The sequence below is a fragment of the Oryzias melastigma genome, linkage group LG18 (genome assembly GCF_002922805.2).
Source record: "Oryzias melastigma strain HK-1 linkage group LG18, ASM292280v2, whole genome shotgun sequence".
In the NCBI taxonomy this organism is placed as follows: domain Eukaryota; kingdom Metazoa; phylum Chordata; class Actinopteri; order Beloniformes; family Adrianichthyidae; genus Oryzias; species Oryzias melastigma.
Genome location: NC_050529.1, coordinates 16,343,513 through 16,365,556, shown reverse-complemented (window position 1 = coordinate 16,365,556; position 22,044 = coordinate 16,343,513). Strand labels below are relative to the sequence as shown.

The 22,044-nt window shown below is 39.1% G+C and overlaps 1 protein-coding gene across 4 annotated transcripts in view; it reads left to right on the top strand.

The window, feature by feature from the left end:
- rbpjb (recombination signal binding protein for immunoglobulin kappa J region b) overlaps positions 1–22,044 on the top strand; it is an 89,485-nt gene that overhangs the window by 29,833 nt on the left and 37,608 nt on the right. Inside the window, exon 1 of one of the 4 annotated variants that reach the window (XM_024288744.2) lies at positions 9,418–9,591. The exons of the other annotated variants lie outside the window; for them this stretch is intronic. Within the exon in view, the coding sequence (XP_024144512.1) occupies positions 9,572–9,591 (20 nt within the window). The 5' untranslated portion in view covers positions 9,418–9,571. Of the gene's footprint in view, positions 1–9,417; positions 9,592–22,044 lie in introns of those variants that run through there. 4 annotated transcript variants of the gene reach the window in all.

Here is a 22,044-nt window from a genome sequence, read left to right as displayed (position 1 = left end):
CATTTTTTGGGGTTTCGATATTGAAATTTGTTTTGATGTGATGGGATTTCAAGCCATTGTGGATTTTTTATAGGTCACATCAGGCAAGAGATGGGAACTTGGACCTGAGACTCGGCCTAGTCTAAATTACTGTCTTTTTTTCGCGCTATAGGGCACACCCTCAACGAATAGTCTTGTTACAAAATTATATCATATATAAAAATAAGGCGTAATAAGTGAGACAAAAGAGTCATAAATAAGTTTGTTGGTCAGTCAGACTTTATTACCTGTATTCTAGAACTTGTTTGTAACACGTTAAACATAAATCATGTTAGCAGTGTTAGCAATCATAGCCTCCTTATAACTCTTAACTTTGTTTTTCAACACTTAAAGTAACAGACTGATCCTGATAAAACATACGTTAAGCCTTAAGAGGCTAATTTTCTTTGTTATATTAGGCTATGTACATAAAACTGAATTGAATACATTACAGTGACTACGCTAACTCACAATCTTTTTAGTAACATGTGACTAACAAGTTCAACACTGCTACACATTATCCACGTAAGATCTGTTAGCATTCACAGTAGCCTACCCGTAACTCAACTTTGTTTTTCAACACCTTAAATAACTGAAAAATACTGCTAAACATATGTTACAGTGACTACGCTAACTCCGAATATTATTAGTAATACGTAAAAAAAGAAAAACAGTTGGACACCAATACACATCAGCTGTTTTAGAAGTGTTAGCATTAACAATTGCCTACCTTTAACTTCAAATGTTATTTTTTAACACGTAAAATAACAAATACTGATAAAGCTTACGTTACTATGACCACGCTAAACTCCAAATCTTGTTAATACATAAAAAAACACAATTCGACACCACAACACGTTAGCCGTGTTAGCCTGTATGGAAAAAAATTAAGACTTTCGAGTGCTTCTACTGCCTCTAGTGGAATGATAATGCATTACACGGCATGGAGCAAGTTATATACGACGAGTTTTTCAGGAAAGTTTGGATCATGCTAATCAGATAGGGGGCTCTAAAATCTTATTATCAAATATAATACCAATGATGATGTAAGAGGTGTTCACTGAGTAGAAGTAACCCTGACGTGATGTCAGTTCCTGCAGGTATACCGTTACTCTTTAGCTCTGAAGTGTAGATGAATAACTCAGGCCTGGAGAGGGAATTAACTTTTAATTGGAAAAACATCTGAAGTTGACTTGAAAAGGGATTTGATTTCTGAACATCTGTACGATCTGACATCGTTTCTTGCAGACATAAAACTTGATTGTTGGCAGAAAACATGACTATACTTTTTAATCCAACTACAAGCTGTTTCAAATCCTTCATGTAACCTTTGACAGGTAGGTGCAGACCTCAAAATGTCAAAATTCTTTCTTAAATGACCAGACTTTTGGTTTCTTTTTTCTGTTCTAGATTAAAAAATTTAAAAGTACTCCATTCTGAAAAACTTGAACTACTTTTAAAAGTTTAGAATCTTGAGGAATCTTTGGACTCCAGAGACAATCGGCTGAAACGTTTTACTCAACTTTCTTGCTCAAAATGACATTTTGTTTGATTTAAAAAAATCTTATTATGCTGTAATGCATTTGCCATGTTTTCGGAGATCTGCTTCTTCAATTAAATCGGGGTACATTGAAGAAGAAGAAGACAACAAGAAACAAAGCCAAGTCAGGCCGGAGCAGGGATCGTATAACTTTATATGAAAACTCCTCTCTCTGGTGTAAACAAGAATGAAATCTGCAGCTCCTCGCCAGATATGAAACCGGCTGCTGAGGAGACGTCTTGCTTTTTGCTTCTCTGAAGGTTTGTCGTTTCTGCAGATGACCGTTTGGATCTCTGCGACAGTTTTATTCAGCTCCTTTACTGTGAAATAAAAGTCTAACAATGGCACGATCATAAAAGCTGTGATTACCCACAAGCCTTGGTTTCTAATGCTCCAGAGCCGCCACTGCTGCCCGTAAGTCCTTGAGATGTGCACTTCTCACTCCACATGCTTTTGGCAGCAGCTTGAACTCACCATGAACCAGTGAAGACCAGGAAAGGGGAAACGTCTCTTTCCTCTTGCCTTCGATTCGCCTCTCTTTCAAAAGAGTGCTCTTGCGAAACCGGTGGATTCAGCTCCCCTGACAGTCTGCAAACTTATCACCCTGCCTTTTTTTTTCCGTGAGAGCAGTACAGCTTCGTGATGTCTTTGGGGCCTTATTGTCACGACAGCCGTGTGATAAAAGCAGAAGGTTTTGAACAGGAGGGCTAGAGGGAACACAGGCGTCTACCCCTTCCACCTCCAACTCCACCGTCCACTTCATTTGTCAAGCTGTCTGCTCTCGTTCCCTCCTGGGTGTTCCCCAGTGGCAGACGCCAAGCGGCTGGATAGACAGGGACGCCCTGATCTCGCTCATGCTTAATTGTACCCCAATCACACACCAACATTTGTTGACTGCTTTGCAAGCCCAGATTTAGCCAGCCCCATTATGAGGTGCAAGAAGAATGTCAGGTGGTTGGCAAGTCTGTCTATTTGTGCATTTATATTAAGTTTTTTTTTGTCTTTTAATTTATTTTTATATAATTGTTTATGCTAATTTGGTATTAGCATTTATTTCTCATTTTATTCAATTGGCATCTACTGAGGTTTTTAAAACTAAATTGGAGTTTATTTAATATTTTGGCCATACGCTAGCTGTTTGGCAAAATTAGATATTCTTTCTGTTTTTATGCCAATTTTTTATTCAACCATTGTATTTGTATTAAGCTAGCTCACTTAGATAATTCGGGCATTTCTTCAATTACGTAAGATATCTTGGCACTTTGACTTATTTTTAGGCTAATTGCTTTAGTATTTTAAGCTAACATTTTGAGCTATTTTTTTGCATTTTTGCTTCAACAACTTTAGCATCAATAAAAGTGCTTTGGCCTTTTAAGCTGTCAGCTTTAGCAATTTCAGATATCAGCTTCAGCTATTTTAGCAACCATCTTTAGCATTTTCAGCAATATCAGTTATTTATTTAACATTTTTGCTTGTGCAAACTTCCGCTTCTTCAACTACTTTAGCTTTAATAAAATTGCTTCAGCATTTTAATCTATCAGCTTTAGTGTTTTCAGCTGCAGCTTCAGAGTTTTCAGCCATCAGCTTTTTCATTTTCAGCTATCAGCTGTAGCGTTTTCAGCTACCTTATCTTTTTCAGCATTCAGCTTAAGTGTTTTGAGCCATCAGATTCATCATTTTCAGCTAACAGCTTTTAGCATTTTCAGCTATCAGCGTTAGTGTTTACAACTATCAGTTACATTGTTTTCAGCTATCAGCTTTCGCGTTTTTAGCTATCGGCTTCAGCCTTTTCAGCTATCATATTGTTTTCAACTATTAACATCAGCATTTTGAGCTATTGAATATTTTTGCTGTAACAAACTTCAACTTCTGCAACCATTTAGCATTACTAAAAGTGCTTCAGCATTTTTAGCTATCAGCTTACGCGTTTTTGCTATCAGCTGTAGCGTTTTCAGCTACCTTATCTTTTTCAGCATTCAGCTTAAGCGTTTTGAGCCATCAGATTCATAATTTTCAGCTAACAGCTTTTAGCATTTTCAGCTATCCGCTTTAGTGTTTACAGCTATCAGTTACATTGTTTTCAGCTATCAGCTTTAGCGTTTTAAGCTATCAGCTTCAGCCTTTTCCGCTATCATATTATTTTCAAATATAAACATCAGCATTTGAAGCTATTGAATATTTTTGCTGCAACAAACTTCCACTTCTGCAACCATTTAGCATTAAAAAAAAGTGCTTCAGCATTTTAAGCTATCAGCTTAAGCGTTTTTGCTATCAGGTGTAGCGTTTTCAGCTACCTTATCTTTTTCAGCATTCAGCTTAAGTGTTTTGAGCCATCAGATTCATCATTTTCAGCTAACAGCTTTTAGCGTTTTCAGCTATCAGCTTTAGTGTTTACAGCTATCAGTTACATTGTTTTCAGCTATCAGCTTTAGCGTTTTAAGCTATCAGCTTCAGCCTTTTCCGCTATCATATTATTTTATACTATAAACTTCAGCATTTTAAGCTATTGAATATTTTTGCTGTAACAAACATCAATTTCTGCAACCATTTAGAATTAACAAAAAGGCTTCAGTATTTTAAGCTATCAGCTTCAGTGTTTTCAGCTATCACCTCCGACATCTTCTACGGCCACATTCAGCTTACAACATTCCCACTTGCATTATCACTGGTAATGCGCCATTTCATGTTTTTTTTATTTTTTTTTATTTTATTGTCCTTTTGTTTGTTTTTGGTGATTTATTTTGAATTTTTATGGGCCATCATGTTTGGGGGGGACAGTAATGGCTTTTGGGGGGGCCTTGCTCCACCCCTTGCTCATGTCTATTTCCGGCCTAGCTTTCTTGACTAAACGAGTTTGTTTGCAGCTGTAAATAGACAGCCTCCGCACTTTTCCTTCCTGTTTTTGTCTGGTGTCGAGGTCCCCTCCTCTTCTGTCACGTCCACATTCATCAGCTCGCCCGTCCCCGCACTTGACCCCGACCGTCTGGGCCCACCTGTCTGGCTCTCACTGCTCTTTTGCAGAGCAAGAATTTCATCATCCTTCTCCCGCTGGATCAAATGACTTCCAGTCCAGAGAGCTGGCAATCACGAAACTCCAACTTGCACTTCCCCTTAATTGGTTTGACCTCTCGCTATAGTTTTGTTTTCACTCGGCGGTTCTAGCGGCACGGCAGCTTAGCAGGATAAGCTGGATGTGAAAATTGCCCGGCCTGCAGAACAAAAAAAATTCCTCCTAATAGAAGGATAATTCACTCCTGATAGGCACATCGTGTTCTTTTCATCCAAACAGACAGATGGGATGGGATGCTCATAAAGGGCATCTCCTCAGGAGAACCAGGATTCTTCTTTCTGTCTCAATATTCCGTTGATTCAGAGCCACAAGCTTAACCAGTCAAGTGAGGGAATTTATAGACCGGAGGCTTATGGCTTTAGATTGCTGCCGTTGGCTCTGCCTTTGTGAAAATAAATGGTTTGTGCTCCTAATGATGGGGAGTGGAAATGAGACGATGAAGAAAATTGACCAAAAGAAAGGAGATGAAATAGATAAAAAGCCCAACTTCAATCATGTTTGAGTGTTGTTTTATTTACACCTGCTGTGTTTCGCCAGGACTTTAAGATGCAAACTCCCGTTTTTTAAGTTCCTCTGAAAAACAGTGGCGTTCGTGTGGCTGCAACCTCTTTTCTCCGCCGCGTTCAGCTGTAAAACATTTGAGGGGGGAAAATTTATGCTTCCCTATTCGGCTCGGAGAGTAACTGGAGGTTCTCCACCGACTATAAAAAAAGAAGGGGAAAGGAAAAGCGGTTGAGGGCAGGATGAGGTCCTCGTCTCTGGCTCTTCAGGCCACGGGCCAGGCACGCTCTCTGCCTCCCTTTTTCCCCTCATCATCTGGCAGCACAGAGAAGCTCCATAAAGTGAGTTGCGCCTCTGAAAATGTAAAAAAAGAAATTGTACATCGATGTGCTGTAGATGATTTTAAGCTGTAGTTCCACAAAGACAAAGCTGTATTTTAGGGATTTTCTCAAATACTTTTAGGGGAGTGTCGCAAAAAGAAAAATACTTTTACCAAGCTTGTAGTTCTTGTATTATTTCCATATTTTAATATTAGGATTATGAAGAGTGTTCTGGGAGCATAGTCATTTTTTGGGATTAAAAAATATCAAAGCCAATTTGACCCAAATTCAAACCAAATTATAGAATTCCAACAAGACTCAATTTGCGGAGCCAGTTAGGTTGATATCAAAAAGTGTCAAATTTGCAATGAATGTAACTCAAGATTCCCTCTTTATGCCTTTGAGAGAAATTCAAAATGGCGGCCATTTTAAAATATAGCCGTCATCACTACCCCATCTGTAAAGGCTATCCAATTCACCAATGCATGTGAAAATAATGTCTCGTCTGCTAGAGCATGAAAGTATCAGATGTTAATAGTAATAACCTCTTCAAATGTTTACAACAATGAAAATGTTTATTCTATTATAACGTTTATTTCAATGTTGACAAAAAAAAAAAAAAAACTAAAGGAAAGGAAAAAGAAATGTTAAAGATCAGGATGGTCAAATCCTGCCAATAACTACAAGTGGACTATATGATGAAAATCCAGAATGGCAGCCATTTTAAAAGATGGCGGTCGTCGCTACCCGATATGTAACTGCTACCCTATATGTCCACACATGCGAATAGTGTGTCTCTTCCACTAAAAGATTTTAATAAGAGTATCATTGAATCATAATAACAGTAATATTTTTTTAATGTTTATAATAATGAAAATGTTTATTCAAATTTAGACAAAAAAAAATTTAAAAAAAAAGTTAAAGATCAAGACTGTCTAAACTGCAGCGGACCCCAAGTGGACAACAGGAGAAAACCCCCAAATGGCGGCCATTTTTAAAGATGGATTTCAATGGAAAGATTTACATTTTTTTCATAAGATAGACACCTTAACGTGAAACGACGTGTTGAGGGACAAGAAGAGCAACTTTTGTGCAAAACCAAACCTGATACGCCACCATCTTTACAAGGTGCAGCCATTTGATCCGGGGGAGCGATAAAGAAAGCTGCGTATGAAGCTTTATTTCTCCAAAGACGAAATCTGAAAACACAGCCATGACCTTTGTGACCTTCGTAAATCATATAAAGCATAAACTTCCCTCATTTTTAATTTTTTTTTAAAATAATGTCATAGCAGTGATTTTTACTAGCTATTGAAATACTATTTTCCACATGTTTGTTCAGTTAAAAAGCCACTTTATACAAAACGCACAAGAACATATCACACACATGGCATCTAACAAGCAAAAGCTCTGACTTCAGTGTGGTCTGAGAGGCCTTCATTTTGTCCCTCTTTGAAGTTAGGGGGAAAAAAAACCCTCCCAGCAGTCACTTGTCAGGTGAACAAAGATCCCAAACACATTCAAATGAAGACTGAAGGACCTACATGAAGGTTTATGGCGTTCCGGCCCCTCCCAGATCAACAAGACTGACCTGACCTGTTTGTAGTTGGGATGATATAACACAAACTTTTGGAATGCGCTGTTGCTGGGGGGAGGCCGAGGCAGACGCACAGAGGGAAGGCCGGGGACGCCTGTGCCACACTTGCAAGCATAATCATTATATATAATAGGCTCCCTTGTACTTTTGACTTGGGTTCGGTGTGCAGGGCGGTCATGGGACTCCCCAATGTGATGGCAGTTCGCTAATCTGCCCTGTATGGCCCGCTCACGTGCGTTCACGCCATTGTTTCCACATTTGAAATAAGCAGCGCGGCTGGAGGGATTGGTAAGTTTGTGGCGTAAAATTCCTCCAATGGTTCCGTCTCTTCTTTGAGGTGGATCCTGGTTAAGAAGCTCCTCACCATTCGTGCAAGTTTTTGTACTTTGAGCTTGTCAAACAAATGTTGAAAAAATTAAAGCAAAACAACAGAACAATTCAGAAAAAGTACAATTAGTTGTAATGATTTATTTAAGTTAAGCACTAAAAGGGGAATTACTTGTGCCTGGGTAATTTTTTTAAACAAAAAATGTACTTTTACTCAGTTTTATCAGCATGTAGTAATTTCATTTTTGTCTTGAATTTATTCAACACATTGACAAAGGTTGCCAATTTAATCACATTTGTTATGAACACACAGAAATATTGATGTTATAAACTTTGGATAATTTTGTTTGATTTTTTTTAGAAAGCGAAATTTTATCCTCTTCTTTCAAAATGTGATTTTACTATTTAGAATTACATGTTTTAGATCTAGTATTATTTTGACAACCAAAGAGGATGGGTTATTATGGAACCCTAGAAAAGAAATTAAAAAGAAGTCACTCAAATTAAAATGTGACCATAAATGAGCATTTTCTGTGGACAAATTAGAATTCTTTTCCACAGATATTTGTATTTTAAAGGGGGAAAATAATCGCTTTGTGCATAGAATTCAGTATATGTAGCATTTTGTGGGGTCCAATTAGTATTTTCTGCATAGAAATTAAAATTTTTATGTGACAAATTAGCATTTTGTGTGCTGAAGTTAGTATTTTATGGGGACAGAATTGTACTTTGTGCACAGAAATTGGTATTTTGTGGCCACAAAATGCTAACTTTTGGAAACGGAATACTAATAAATTAAAAAAAAAACATAATTTGTGGCCAGAGATTAGCAGTACTAATTGTTAAAGCAAAAATCTAATTTGTGCGCATAAAATGCTAATTAGTAGTCACCATCCATCCATCTTCTTGACCGCTTTGTCCCTTTCGGGGTCGCGGGGGTGCCGGAGCCTATCCCGGCTACTGATGGGCGAAGGCGGGGTACACCCTGGACAGGTCGCCAGTCTGTCGCAGGGCCTCAATCACACACCCATTCACTCTCACATTCACACCTAGGGGCAATTTAGAGTCACCAATTAACCTATGAAGCATGTTTTTGGACGGTGGGAGGAAGCCGGAGTCCCCGGTGAAAACCCACGCATGCACGGGGAGAACATGCAAACTCCACACAGAAAGGTCCCAGCCGGGATTTGAACCGGGGCCTTCTCGCTGTGAGGCAAGAGCGCTAACCACTGCGCCACCGTGCAGCCCTATTAGTAGTCACAAAATGCAAAATTTTATGCACAAAATGTCAATAAAAGGCTAATTAGTGGCCCCTAAATTATTATTTGAAGCAACTTTTTTAATTGCCATGTCTGAAATAAGCAATAGATTTTGGCAGACAAAATAATACCAGAACATTAAAAATACTAAATTATAGCCACAAGATGCTAATTTGTGCTCACAAAATGTTTATTTGTGGCCACAAATATTACTTGAGGGGGAAAAGATTATTGATGTTTCTTTTTTAATGTCATATCCAGGGCTCTGTGACAAAATATAACAAGTGCTGAACGTTTTGGTAATTTATTTGTTGATTTTATTTTATTAAAAGTGTTCTATAGTTCAAGTTTGAACTTTAGTTGGTAAGATAACATATTTTTAAATATTTATTTCCTATGACTTGCTGTACTTGAACGTAAATTAATATATAATAGGTTTTTGAAGTCGATTAAAACCTTCACCAGAAGACAGGATGCATATAAAAACATGTGTTTGAGCCTGGGAAATATAGGCTTCCTTCGCCACAAGTGGTTTTCCCCCCTTAAACCAATCGGTGCTGTAATTTATTACCCGGTAAACACGTGGGAATTGTATTCCAGCACCACAAGATAAACAACGACCCAACTCCCAGCAACAGTCTCGCGAGAAGGGAGGCGTCCTCTGTGCTCGCCTATTATGAGAGTTTTCCAAGTCTCGCGATGCCTTCGAAGTTTCCCACGCCTGTTGTTGTGGCGTCTGCCCTTTTCGCTTACTCTCTCACCGTGTGTTGCTGTTATCCGCCGCCTCCCCCTTTTCTCTGTCTTCCTCGCCCACCCCCTTTCTCTCCGTCTCCATCGTCCCTGCACCTCCAGTCGGCTTCTGTTGTCTCGGCAGATTGTAGTGCGGTCGGAGCGAAAGGATATCGCGAGTATTGGAGTTTTGGTGAGAGTTTGTGGAAGATGGCGCCTGTTGTGACAGGGTGAGTCTGAGGTTCAGGGGACGCGGTGGGAAGCGGAGTTTGAAAAAAATACAAGTAATTTACGTGAAATAGCTGACTTATACACCACATGTTGTTAGCGAGTGTGTAGTAAATTGCTCTGCCCGCGAGCTCGCAGGGAGAGCAGCAGCTTCTTTTTTCATAGAGCGCTCGCGCGCGAGTGTTTTTTCCTCTCTTTGACCAGTTCTCGTTAGTTGCCTTAGCGGACTGTTGCTGCAGTGTTTGCTGAGCTAGCCCCGGCTAAAAGCTTTTACTTCACACCCGGTGGTCTTTTCTCCCAGACAACGACAAACTGTTAGCTGGTTGGCTAGCCTCCGAGGCAGACAACCAATGGGACACGTTTAAAAAAATAAATAAATTCCCTCTAGAGTGACATTTTGTTAAATGCTTTAGTTGTTTGGGAGTGCTCGTAGGATTCCTAGAGCTGCAGTCGTGCTGGAAACGTGCTCAGCGGCGAGCCGGGCAGCACGTTTTACGGACCGAATTCGGGACTTCGCCTAGCTGTCCGATAATGGATGTACGCTAGCGCTGTTCCACTGAAACACGTTGCTGCTTTGTGACCTGCATATCTTCTTTGCAGAGGATCTAAAAGATATAGCCACACACTCATATTATTTTTACTCCTACAATGATCATTCACTATAAATAATGAAACCTTAAAGAAACAGTCGTGTAGCAATTCTGCTAGTTTAAAAATTGGTACTACTCACGACGTAAACAGTCATCTTAATCTTGAGAAAACTTTGCTTTTTTGCCTTTGATTTTGCCCTACCATACCAAAATGCACAGCGTCCATAGATGCATTCAATCGCATGCTTTTTTTCTTTCTTTCCCTTTTTTTAAACAGAATTTGTTTGTTTGATTATGTTTATTATGTAGGTATATTTTCATCCTTTGTAACAAAGTAATTATTATTTTTTGGCAACTATGACTTTAATCTACAGTAGTATAGTAGGTGGATTATATATTAAATTCAACTGCATATATTCTTTTTACAAGTGCTTATTATTGACATATTATGATGTAGGTCATAAATTGAACTTCATATTTGTTGCAAAGTCAACCACATTGCTGTTATTGTGTGTGTTTGTGTGTGCCTGTTCAGCAGTAATCCTCAGACAGCTCAAGGGGTGACAGACATTTGCAGGGCTTGTTCGGAGGTGTGTGTATGGGGGGGCTGTTGCTGGGCATGTTCGGTTTGGGGTAGCAGTCCTGAAGTGATTTCAGTTGGGGATAGTGTTGGAGGGGGAAGGGGGTGTGGAGGGGGTCAGGGTTTTGGGAGGGAGGGACAAGCTAGAGGGCAGGAGGGTCAGGTCTGGGTGGCTGGCCACCTGTCCAGATGATATCTCCAGATTTGTGTTTTTCCTGCAGAGGGAGGGGTGCAAGAGTAAAATGGTGACTCTTGTGTGGACGGTTTACTAAAAATGGAATTAGTAATTAGTATTATTGGCAGCAGAGGATCCTGAATTTGGTGGATAGTCTTCATAGATTTTGTGTTTGTTTCTAGCTTTGCGCACTTCATGACAGGAATCGATCTATTGTTTGTTGACTTTTAAGCTACAGGCCTGCATTTGTTTTTAAAATAAAGAATATCCAAGGCCACTCCCCTACACGATGGTAATTCATTTCCGCCATTGCAAGGACACTAGCAATGAACTGTTTAGCCAAATTTGCATTGCTTTGACATTATGCACCAAGCCTCTTCCAACTGTAGATGGTGGACATGTGCTATTAAACAATAGAAAAGGAAGTAGCCCCTCCCTGCTTGTCCAGTGTGAACACCATGAGCAAAACGCACGTTCAAGATTGAACATTTGGCACTTTCTTGAATGCACATCATATGCTTTGTGTGTAAGTTACTACAAGAGCGCAACACTTCCATACACATTTGTTCTTCATTGATTTGCTTGTTGAGTCAATTGGAAAATCTAGAGAAAACACACATGCTTTCCCACAGAATTTATGATTTAGGTGTCATAGCATTTTTAGTTGTTTTCAACGTTTTTGTTCATATAAACCACGGGTGTCAAACTCAATCGCACAAGGAGCCAAAATCCAAAACACACCTTAGCTCGCGGGTCAAACAGGATAAACATTTATTGAACACACTAAAACTATATTTTTTAAACTTTAAAAATGTAGCTTTCTAATATTACAATAAATAAAAACAGGTAGGAATATTATCCCAGAATAACTCAACTTAAACCTTAAATAACTCACTATTTTACTCTCCGTAAAATATATTTTGTCAAAATTATACATGTTAGAAATAAGTGCAAGATAACATCAGGCCATTAATAACAATAAAACAAAATGATCTGGAGGGCCGGTTCTGGCCCGCGGGCCTTGACTTTGACACGTGATATAAACCATTGATCGTATATAAGAACTGGACTGCTTCCTGACCATTTCTGACTCCAACATGGCGCGGTCCTTATCGTGATAAACATAGCGATTCAGTTGACTTAATAGCATTGTAACCTGAAGTCAGTGGTATAAGCTAAAGTCCATTCAATTTTTTAAACTAAATAACACACTTTTACATACCGTAGCTCTTTTACCATTAAGACAATACACTTGAATCAACTGATTCTTTTTAAATCGACTCTAGTCTGAAAAAAGAAACTTTTTTTCAAGACAGAACCTGCTGATTTATGTTGATTGTGTAAACACGTCACTACTTTAAAGTGTTGCATACCAGTACAAGGCTGCTTTTCTCCGCTTCACAATCCGCTGGAATTACGCTAAAGTTACAGTAGTCGATAGAATCTCAATACTGGAGCTAAAGCGCTGGTGTTCAAAGGTTTAACAAGTAGAATATTAGCCTACGTTGTAGTATTATAATCTTGAAAAAGATCTCTAATGTTGGATAGAAGTTTATAATTACATCAAATGAGCTGTAAACAAACAACTGACAAATGTTATTTTACTAGTTGATTATTTCTTCCTATATAATGTGTAATCTAAGTATCTCACTCAAAGAAGTTTGAAGCTAATTCAATCCGAGTTGATGCAAATCAGTCCGCACAGACTCCGTGATCTTCTTCTTCCCTGTCCATAAAGAGGAAATGAAGAAAACAAAAATGGAGGTCAACTAATAACTAGTTTCATTTTCCCGGTGTTTGGAGAAATTGTAGCTGAAAGAGCCAGCACTGTTCACCTGAGATGATAAAAGCATGAATCACTTATTTCAGTGCTGCTCAGCCATTGCTGAGCCCTGGGGAACAGAATTCCATTTAGCTCAGCCCTCCCTGTCCTCTTGCCAAAAACCAGAAGGGGTGGGTGTTAGTCTTTCAGGCTAAAAGCCGAGCATCAGAGGTCTGGTGTAATGATAAGGCTCGGCTTTTCTTTTGGGACTCAAACTCGTGTTCTTGTGTGCGCTAGCCTGAGCGTGTGGTTTGGGGTCTGAGGCCGTGCCGGTTCGATCGGGCGAGTGCACGCGATGAATCGAGCGTTTCAAGGTAAAAGTTGATCTGTGTGGTTTTGTGCACACGCGCGGTGGTTCCCCAGGGTCCTCTCCTCTTTCCTGCTTTTTTTTTTTAAAGGAGATATCTAGAGAGAGCAGCAGATGTCCAAGCCTGACCTTTATGGTGGCAAAGGCTCAGATCGGAGTTAAAAGGCTCCCCCGTTCTTCAAAGCATCAGTCCCACGTCCGCCTTCCAGCATACACACACACACCCCCTCACGATCTGCCGCCTAAGGCTCAGCGCGGGTGGATAGGTTAATGACTAAGATGATGCCAGCTGCCTGATGGTGGATCACCTCAGCTGCAGCCTTCCCTCCAGTCAGAGCTGTGAAAATCTTCAAAGTGTCTGGCACTTTGGGGACCACAAGCTCCATAAAAGTCTCTGGTAAATCAAATGTGCCATAACCGGTCAACTTTAGGGGAGATTTATTTTCCCGACACAATATCCCCATTGTTTTAGGAGTCCACACACATCGATTAATTCCAGTAATTAAAATAGCGCCCGGAGCCAAGAGTTTGGGTGTCAAATTCAACTTGTTTAGTCAAGTGAAGATGAGCCTGTTTCAGCACCACACGCCCATGTTGACTCTGCGTCTCTGTTCTCTTGTTGCTCTGTTACGGCTGCTTGTCTCAGACTCTAGGAAAATGACTGCAGGAGACACCCCCAGTGGGTAGAAACGCACATTTATGCGTAATTTCTTTTGGATCTCTGCCAGTTTGGCACTCCACGTTCCTGGTGCTCAGCCACCTCGCTGCTTTAGTGTGCACACAAATGAATATACGAACACAGGACAGCTTGTTCCTGTACTTTTACTTCTCTTTGACATTAGGAATCATCAGAACTGCTTTGATCAGCCCTTTAGAAAGTCTAAAAGAAGTGACGAAAACACCAGAGATTCTAAATCAAAATATTGAATAGATTGAACATCGATCTAGAGCTCAGCTTTTACTTTGCCTCTTGCACGGGAAAAACTGAATCTTTGGGTAAATATTCAGTGTGAATACACCCAAGTGGACTTTGGTCCAGGACCAGGACCCTAAACAGTGGGTCTCTGACCCGTCTTTCAAGGTGATCTCGGTTTGTTTCCGATTAGACTGAGCTCCGGTTCACTCTGAGTTTTCGCAGTCTGAATAGGCTCCATGCTAGGAGCGGAACAACTGAAGCAAAGTGGCCACCGTTGCTGGATATTACAGGATGTATTCCGAGTCGCGGGGTAGCAATGAGACACAGGAACTCATTGAAATTTGGTCAGATGAATACAGGTTAATAAATGTCCTTGAGAAAAAAAAGTTGAGTGTGCTGTCTTATAGGGTCCAGATGACCCCAGTTTTAATGCAAACATGCCTAAGAAAACATAAGGGTTACCTGGAGACATATTGCTTCTTAAACTGTTTTCCGACAACCGTATCTGTCATAAACACTTATCAGTAGTTGAATCGTATCTTAGTCGCTGTCTCCTCAGTAAACACCTTGCAGCATGCCTCCACCGTATCGAAGTAGCAAGTATACCTGACGTTGATGCAGATGTTCGAAATTAGTCAGCAAAATATAAAGGTTAAATTAGGGAACTATCCCGACAAGGATTGTAAAGTGTTAGACTTCTATTATTCTTCCTCTTGTTGCTTTGCCCCGCCCTCGCAAATCCCGTCCAATCACTGAAGAGATTTTTAGTCAGTGGTTTAGTTTACAAGGTTTCGTTCGGAGTTCGGTTGAGAGGCGGTCAGAATATAGACGAAGCGCAAGGTTCATCCAGACCAGTGGTCTTTTCCAGTCTCCATACACCCTTAAGAATTTAAAAAGACCCTTTCTACGAGAAAATAAAGTTGTTTTTTTCTGTCTTGCAAGATAAATAATCGTATTAAGAAAGTTTTTTCACAGCAAAATAATCTTATATTAAGAAACCATGTCTTGGTATCTTGAATTTGTTTCTTAAAATAAGTATTCTTGGGTTTTTTACCATATTAGCAGATTTTTTTTGCCTATTTAAAAAAAAATCTGCCAATGGGGTCAGAATTTTTGACTTATTTCTACAGCTTCGAGCTTCACATGTTGGGCATGTGACGTGGGTTCAAGAACCCCCTTAATGTGGGTTATTTAACACTGGTATAGCCCATGGTGTTCATACTGGACAAGCAGGGAGGGGCTTATTTTTCTTTTTCTACTGTTTACTAGGTCTACAGTTAGAAGAGGCTAAGTGTGAAATGTCAAAGCAGTCCAAATCTCATGAATCTTACTCTAGACTTTTTCTTTCACAGCTCTGTTACAATATATAAAAGACTTTGTGCCATAGAAGTCAAGCCTGGAACACACCGCAATTATTGTTTTCCCCTTCATGATCAATTTTTAAATGCTTCTGTGAACTAAAACGGCTACTATAGATAAATTACTGCCAAATCCGAGTCCTTGATTGGCCAAAGTTCCACTTGGTTTATTTTCAGCATGCTTACAGTAGCTGCATTTTTTTGTACGTAGAGCCCGAAAATTGTTTTAAAAAGTTGCATAGCTCTGCGAAAATGCATTAGTTTTTCATTTTGGAAGCCCATGGAACCTGCATTTATGCGTGTTTGCATAGACTTTGGTGTGAATGTAGCTTGAGGACCCTGTTTTTGCAGGAGTTAGCATAGTCACGGTAACTTTTGTTTTAGGTGTATTTGTTTTTTTTTTTATGTATTGGAAACGCGGTGAGAAGTTACAGGTATTGTAAATACTCCAATGGGGCTAATGCTTTTAACTTGTAGCTTGTTACAAACAAGTTCGGGGATTATTATTAATGTTGTTGAAAACGTCTGACAGAGTTATCTCTGATTCGTCTCTTGTAAATGCCAGTGTGGAAAATAGCACTTGAAGGCCTAAAAAAAGTGACAAAAACATTGGGGATACTAAATATTGAACAAACTGAACAAAGATCTGGGGCTTTATTTTTCGCTTTTTGCAGACTTAAGACTTGTATTGTCGACCGCCTCTTTGTCTGTCTTGAATTCACTTCCCTCTTCCAAGAGACTTCCCTTATTAATTGCCTCAGAATGTGCTTGTCCTTGCCCCCGATGCTTTTCTGTTGATAGCGATCACGGCTTCGCCGAGAGATTTGTGGTTTGCACCGCGTCAGCTCTTTCAGCCTCCTCTGTCTCTCCACATGCAGGATGTTTCATTCAGAAAACACTCAGGCTGCTTCCCCGGTCTGACTCCCGTCTGCTTTCACTTGGCTTCAATGAGCAAAGCTTTCTCCGGCGTACTTCCTATGTTGGAGCAGCTGACGCTAAGCGGAAAAAACACTGACACTTTTCTGTCACCAAAAGAGGAAGGGGTGTGTAATTAAAATTCTCTTGTCCAAATCGTACTGAAAGTTGGAATTTTTATTCAAAAAATTCCTCTCCACTCATCACATTTCTACTTGATGTTTAGTGTAACTGTTACTAGTTTACAGTCAACTTCGCAGTTATGCATGCTCTAGCAAAGTTTAACGTAGTTATTTTGTTAAAAAAACTCTTGGAAGACTATGTGCAAGAGGCATTGCTATAAAAAATAAATATCTAACTTCTAATTTACATACCAAAAAAAACTGCCTGCTAGCTTTTAAATAGCTTTACAATTGTTTTAATGGACTTTATTGGATTTTTTATATTTATTTTTTGCTGGATTATGATGTCTCTTGTTTTTGTTTTATTGAAGTTCTTTGGCTGTAACAAAGTTTCCTTATTTTGACCAAAAACCTACTATTGCATTTCTGAATGTGAAGCAAACATGGAATTTCCAAACGTTCCTCAAATAACAAACACTAAAGGCTGATCATGGATGCACACAATTTCCAGTTGATTCTCATGTTAAGTAGTCCAACTTTATATCAACAAATACAATTTGATTTTAATACTTTGTTGATCTTTGTTGCTTTACTTTAATGATATAATAGCTGTGGAATGGGTCAATTTGTATTTATTTTAATTTCTGAATCAAATGTTTTAATTAATGTTCAGAGGGATTTTTTAATTGTTTGAAAAACTGACTTTTTCTCACCCAATTGGGCAGATTAAACTATATTTTGTCTTTTTAACACTAAATCTTTAGCTCCAGTGTTGTGCATTCTTTCAACTACTGTAACTTTTCAACTGTTTTACGCAATTAACATAATTCCAATAGATTCTGTCGCGGAGAAAAGCAGCTTTTAGCAATACATTAGTAATGTATATATGTTTTGAAGATTTTGATATCATTCTGATACAGTTTACAGTTTTAGTACTGAAAAATGTATTAGTGAAATTATGAGATTGTTATTACCATACAGTGTTACATAGATTCTCAATGGGATTTTATGAGCGCAGCCCTAACAGGATTATTTACTAACTAAAAGTGAGCACAGATTGATAAGAGCTAGTAATTATAACTCGTCCTCCTGAAAGGGGAAACATTTCCTACATTAAATTAAGCTAAATGCAATGAAGAAAACTTTGATTTTATGACATTTTGTATTCACCACTTCCTCCTTTTTTCTCCTTTAGAATCAGCTTGATCCTCATTAAAAAAAAACTATAAATAGAATTAAAAACCTGGGCAGACAACCGCTTGTAAAATTTGTGCTTTTGAGGGATTTCTAATCTATAAAGTTGCTCTATGACACTTAGCTAGTGGAATGAGGCCGTTGATAACTACACTAGAACTGGTTTGTCCTTATGGAGGACGGTTCCAGCCTTGTGTAACACCCCCGTGAGAGGGGAAAACCCCTGACGACACCACCTCTCATAGCTGTAAGCAACGGCCAGGGTTAGCTCTCTAGATAAGAGGGGAGTGGCGAATTGTAAGCTACGCTGTAGTAAACTTCCCACATGCAAACATTGTTTTAGCTGCAGGGCTTTAAGTCACATCGTATAGGGTCTGCTAATAACCTACAACTCCTGCCTGAGTAAATGAGGGTAAAACCATTCATCTTTGCAATTAAAACTATTGATTTTCCCTGCAGAAAACATTTAGGGTCCGTTTACACCAAAGTTTCTTTTAAGGATGCTTAAGCATAATGTGTTCAAATTTAAATGTCGTACTTCAGCACATGATGTCTGCTGGCCAAAGAAATTATGGCAGCCATGGAAGGATTCAGTCAGCTTTATCCTCACTCGGCAGCAGGAGCAACAGGAGGTTATCAAGTGTCACGAAAATCGTGAAGGAAAGCAACCGAGGCAGAGCGGCTGCCAGGAAAGGCGAACTGCTATCTCCGAATATTTCTTTGCATTGTTGTTTAACTAACCCTGGTGGAGACTTGGAGAAGAATCCGCCTGATGGCATTCCTGTGGCCGCTGACGTCATGAGGTTTTGGCCTTTGCCTAGAATCACAATGAAGTAATGGACACTTGTGTCGTTTTGTAAAGCTGTCTATTGATTGTGGTTTTGGAAACAATGCTTCCTTTTCTTGAAGAGAGGGTTGTTTATTTAAACTGTGGTTGATCGTATTGCAGCTGTAACTGTGTTTTGATGTCCTTTGCTGTTTCCAACATTTTTTGATGTGCTGCTGAAGAATGTGTGTGAGGTTTTTCATGAGCTCATGGAAGGATACTAACTCAGCTTTTTGTCTGGATTATTTTACCTTCAAGAGTCACTAGAGAACACTGTCATTAAAAAAAAAACTTCAATTTTTTTTCTTGAAGTGTAATTCAGTATTTTAAAATATATATTTCAGCATGTTTGTTATTTAATTTAAAAATGAAAACTATATATGCAATTGATTCATTATACTTGCAGGGATATATTTGAAGTGATTGTTCATTTCAATAAAAAAAAACAATAAGAAACTGAAAGTTAAGTTTGGAAATAGTCTGACTTTGTAACTAATTCAATTCAATTCAATTCAATTTTATTTATACATTCCAGTATCACAAAGAAACAGTTGCCTCATTGGGCTTCATGTCAGTAAGTTTACAGATGCAAAAGGTTGCAAAAACAGACTAAATAAAACTGGTTATCTCTGCCCTTAGACCCGCCCTGCTGGTAAAAACTCCTAAAAAAAATCTGATTCAGGACAAAAGAAAGAACTTTAGGGATGCCCATATGAGGGAGAGATCCTACCCCAGGACAGTAGAGCGGTTTTCCAGGACTGTTAAAGAAAAATTTGCTTATCTATCTCTACAACTACGTATTTGATTAAAATTCATTCATATAGGGCTGAGGGACGAGTGGTGATGAAGTCCATAGTCAAGACAAAGCAGAAGTGCAGTCCACGGCCAGGATCAGGAGGACAGACGACCCAGCAGGACACATTCTCACTCAGAGAGAGGGGATGGTGTCGGGGGCGTGGTCCACGACCAAGAGTGGAAGCGTGGGCGGTCCACCTGGGATCTGAAATCTCTCCCGGTTCCCAGAGGAGAGTAGGAAAGAAGAACAACATGTGAATCGAACTGCACCAAACAAAAGCACGGAGAACTAAATACAATCAATAATAAAGAATAGAAGAGAGGAGAAGTAAATGAGAATAGAGAACAGAACCCCAGAGCTGATGTGGATAATAACCATGATAGAAAATCTAAAAATTAAATTTAAATGATTACTAGCAAGCCTGACAGAATGCCTGTCCAAAGAGGAATGTTTTAAGGCTAGTTTTGAAGTTAGAAACTGCTGGCCTGTCTGACATGAGCTGGGAGCTTATTCCATAGAACAGGGGCTTGGTGGCTGAATGTTCTACCTCCAACTGTACTTTTAGAAATTCTAGGAACGACAAGCAGTCCTGCATTTTGTGAGTGAAGTGTTCTGATTGGTTGGTAAGGAACTATGAGATCTTTACTATAGCATGGGGCTACACCATTCAGAGCCTTATAGGTTAACAGGAGGATTTTGAACTTGATCCTGGATTCAACTGGCAGCCAGCGGAGAGAAGCTAACACAGGAGTGATGTGTTCTCTTCTACTAGTTCCTGCTAACAATCGTGCTGCTGCATTCTGAACAAGCTAAAAAACGTTCTAAAGAACTTTTAGGGCACGCTGTTAGTAAAGAGTTCCAGTAATCCAGTCGAGACGTAACGAATGCATGGATGAGTTTTTCAGCATCACATTCACAGTCACAGATTTGTTCAGTTTGTCGACTTAAGTTGTCAGGTTCTTTACAATAAGCCACATCTAAACCAGAGACTATGTCAGAAGTGTCTTGCCAAATCTAAAGGTGTATTAAGACTCAGTTGGCCTAGACAGAGTCCATTTAATTTGGTCCGGATCGAGTCCCTAACCTTTCATTTGGTCTACATTCAGACTGTTGTCTACTGGACATTTCTGTTACAAACTCACCCTTGTAAACAAAACCATGTCACTAAAGATATCTTCAGTCTTTGGCTAAGAATTATGGAAGTCCTATGGTTTGCCATCCCTGTCGGGATAGTTTGCTTATTCAATTTTTATATTTCATTGACCAATTTTGAATGTCAGGTACAATGCCACTTTAGCATGCTGCAAGGCGGTTGAGGAAGCATCTGGTATGAAGTTATGCTAATAAGTATACAGATTGTCAGGCAAACAGTGTGAGGAGGAATGTGTTTCTCGTTAAAAGTTATTTCAATGAGCCTGCATTCATCCGACCACATTTCAGGTTGTTGTGTCTAGTCTTTGCTGCACATTTGTTCGATGCTCTGAGTTTGCATCCCATAATGCCCGGCTGCGGTAGTCGTTTTGGTTCAGTTGTTCCACTTACAGTACAGAGCCCATTCAAACTGCAGCGACTCGGAGTGAACTGGAGGTTAGTCCCATTGGAAAGAAACTGAGACCACCTCAAATGATTGTTCAGAGAGCGGTTCCTGGTCTTGGACTATGGTCCACTTGGGTGTATTCAGACCTAAAATTTGTTCTGGATTATTGGGGGAACTGAATTCTGTGTCAAATGTGTCCAGTCTGAATACACCTCAGAACATTAAAGGGACTGGTGCCAAGTGATCCAAAATCATCTTTTCAAAAATGTGTACTTACATTTTTTTTGTAGGAATCAATTTTTCAAAGTCTGTTGTGTAGTTTTCCCTCTCTTTATGTTGGGCAGCTCAATTCCATAAATCAATTTGAAATAAATTTGATGTAATTTGTTAAATTTTCTTCAAATTTCTGTTTTAAATCTTTTTTTGCCTATCAATTAAGATGCATTTGTGTGTTAAATATCATTTTCAACGGGGAACTAGTATTTTTTTTTATTAGGTTTACTTTTAAACTTTATATTCATACTCCTGCAGCGTGCTTTAAAGAGGAAGAAGTTCCAGGAACATTCCTGTCATGACAAGAAGTCAGAAACCAGACAGCCAGCAGCTTCAAACTGACAAACCTGTTGTTAAACTGTGCATATACACACCAGCGTGCTGCACTAGTAACATTTGGATCATTTTGCTGAAGATCATCTCAGCATGTGGGCTAAAGGTCACATCCCTCTCTCAGCTCTCTGGTTCTGCCAGGAATTCTTTTTCCCTTTCTTTTTTTCCCCCATAGCAGTCAGTGCTTTCGGTGGTTTGAGGCCATAAATGGGTAAACTAGTGGTTAGTTAGCCAAGAAACTGCATGACTTTGAACATCCAAGAGATAGAAATGAGCGTGAACAATCAGTTATCATAGTGGCTATAAATTTTTCTCAGTGAATTATGAATGAATGAGTTTAATCGCCAAGGTCCAGGTTTCTAAAAGCATGAAAATTATTTTTTTTATTGATTTCTGCTATATATTGAACTAACTCCTGTTTATGTGTTAGTTTCTGTGATTTACAAACTTCAACTTGTTAAGAAAATGTTTAGTCTAAACTTAAACATTCAGATAAACGATGTGGTGCTCACATCAGACTAAATAGGTAAGAAATAATTCTCCGCAAAAAAATAAACTGCTACCTGATTCTTTAAACTTTGAGGAAAACAATTTTTTTCAAGAGTGAATAGGTCAGTCATTGTTGTGTTATTGTTTTATCGCGTCAAAAATATTTGTCCGTCTCTCTTTATATAAACTTAAGTTACACATGTTTTACAACTGAAAGAATTT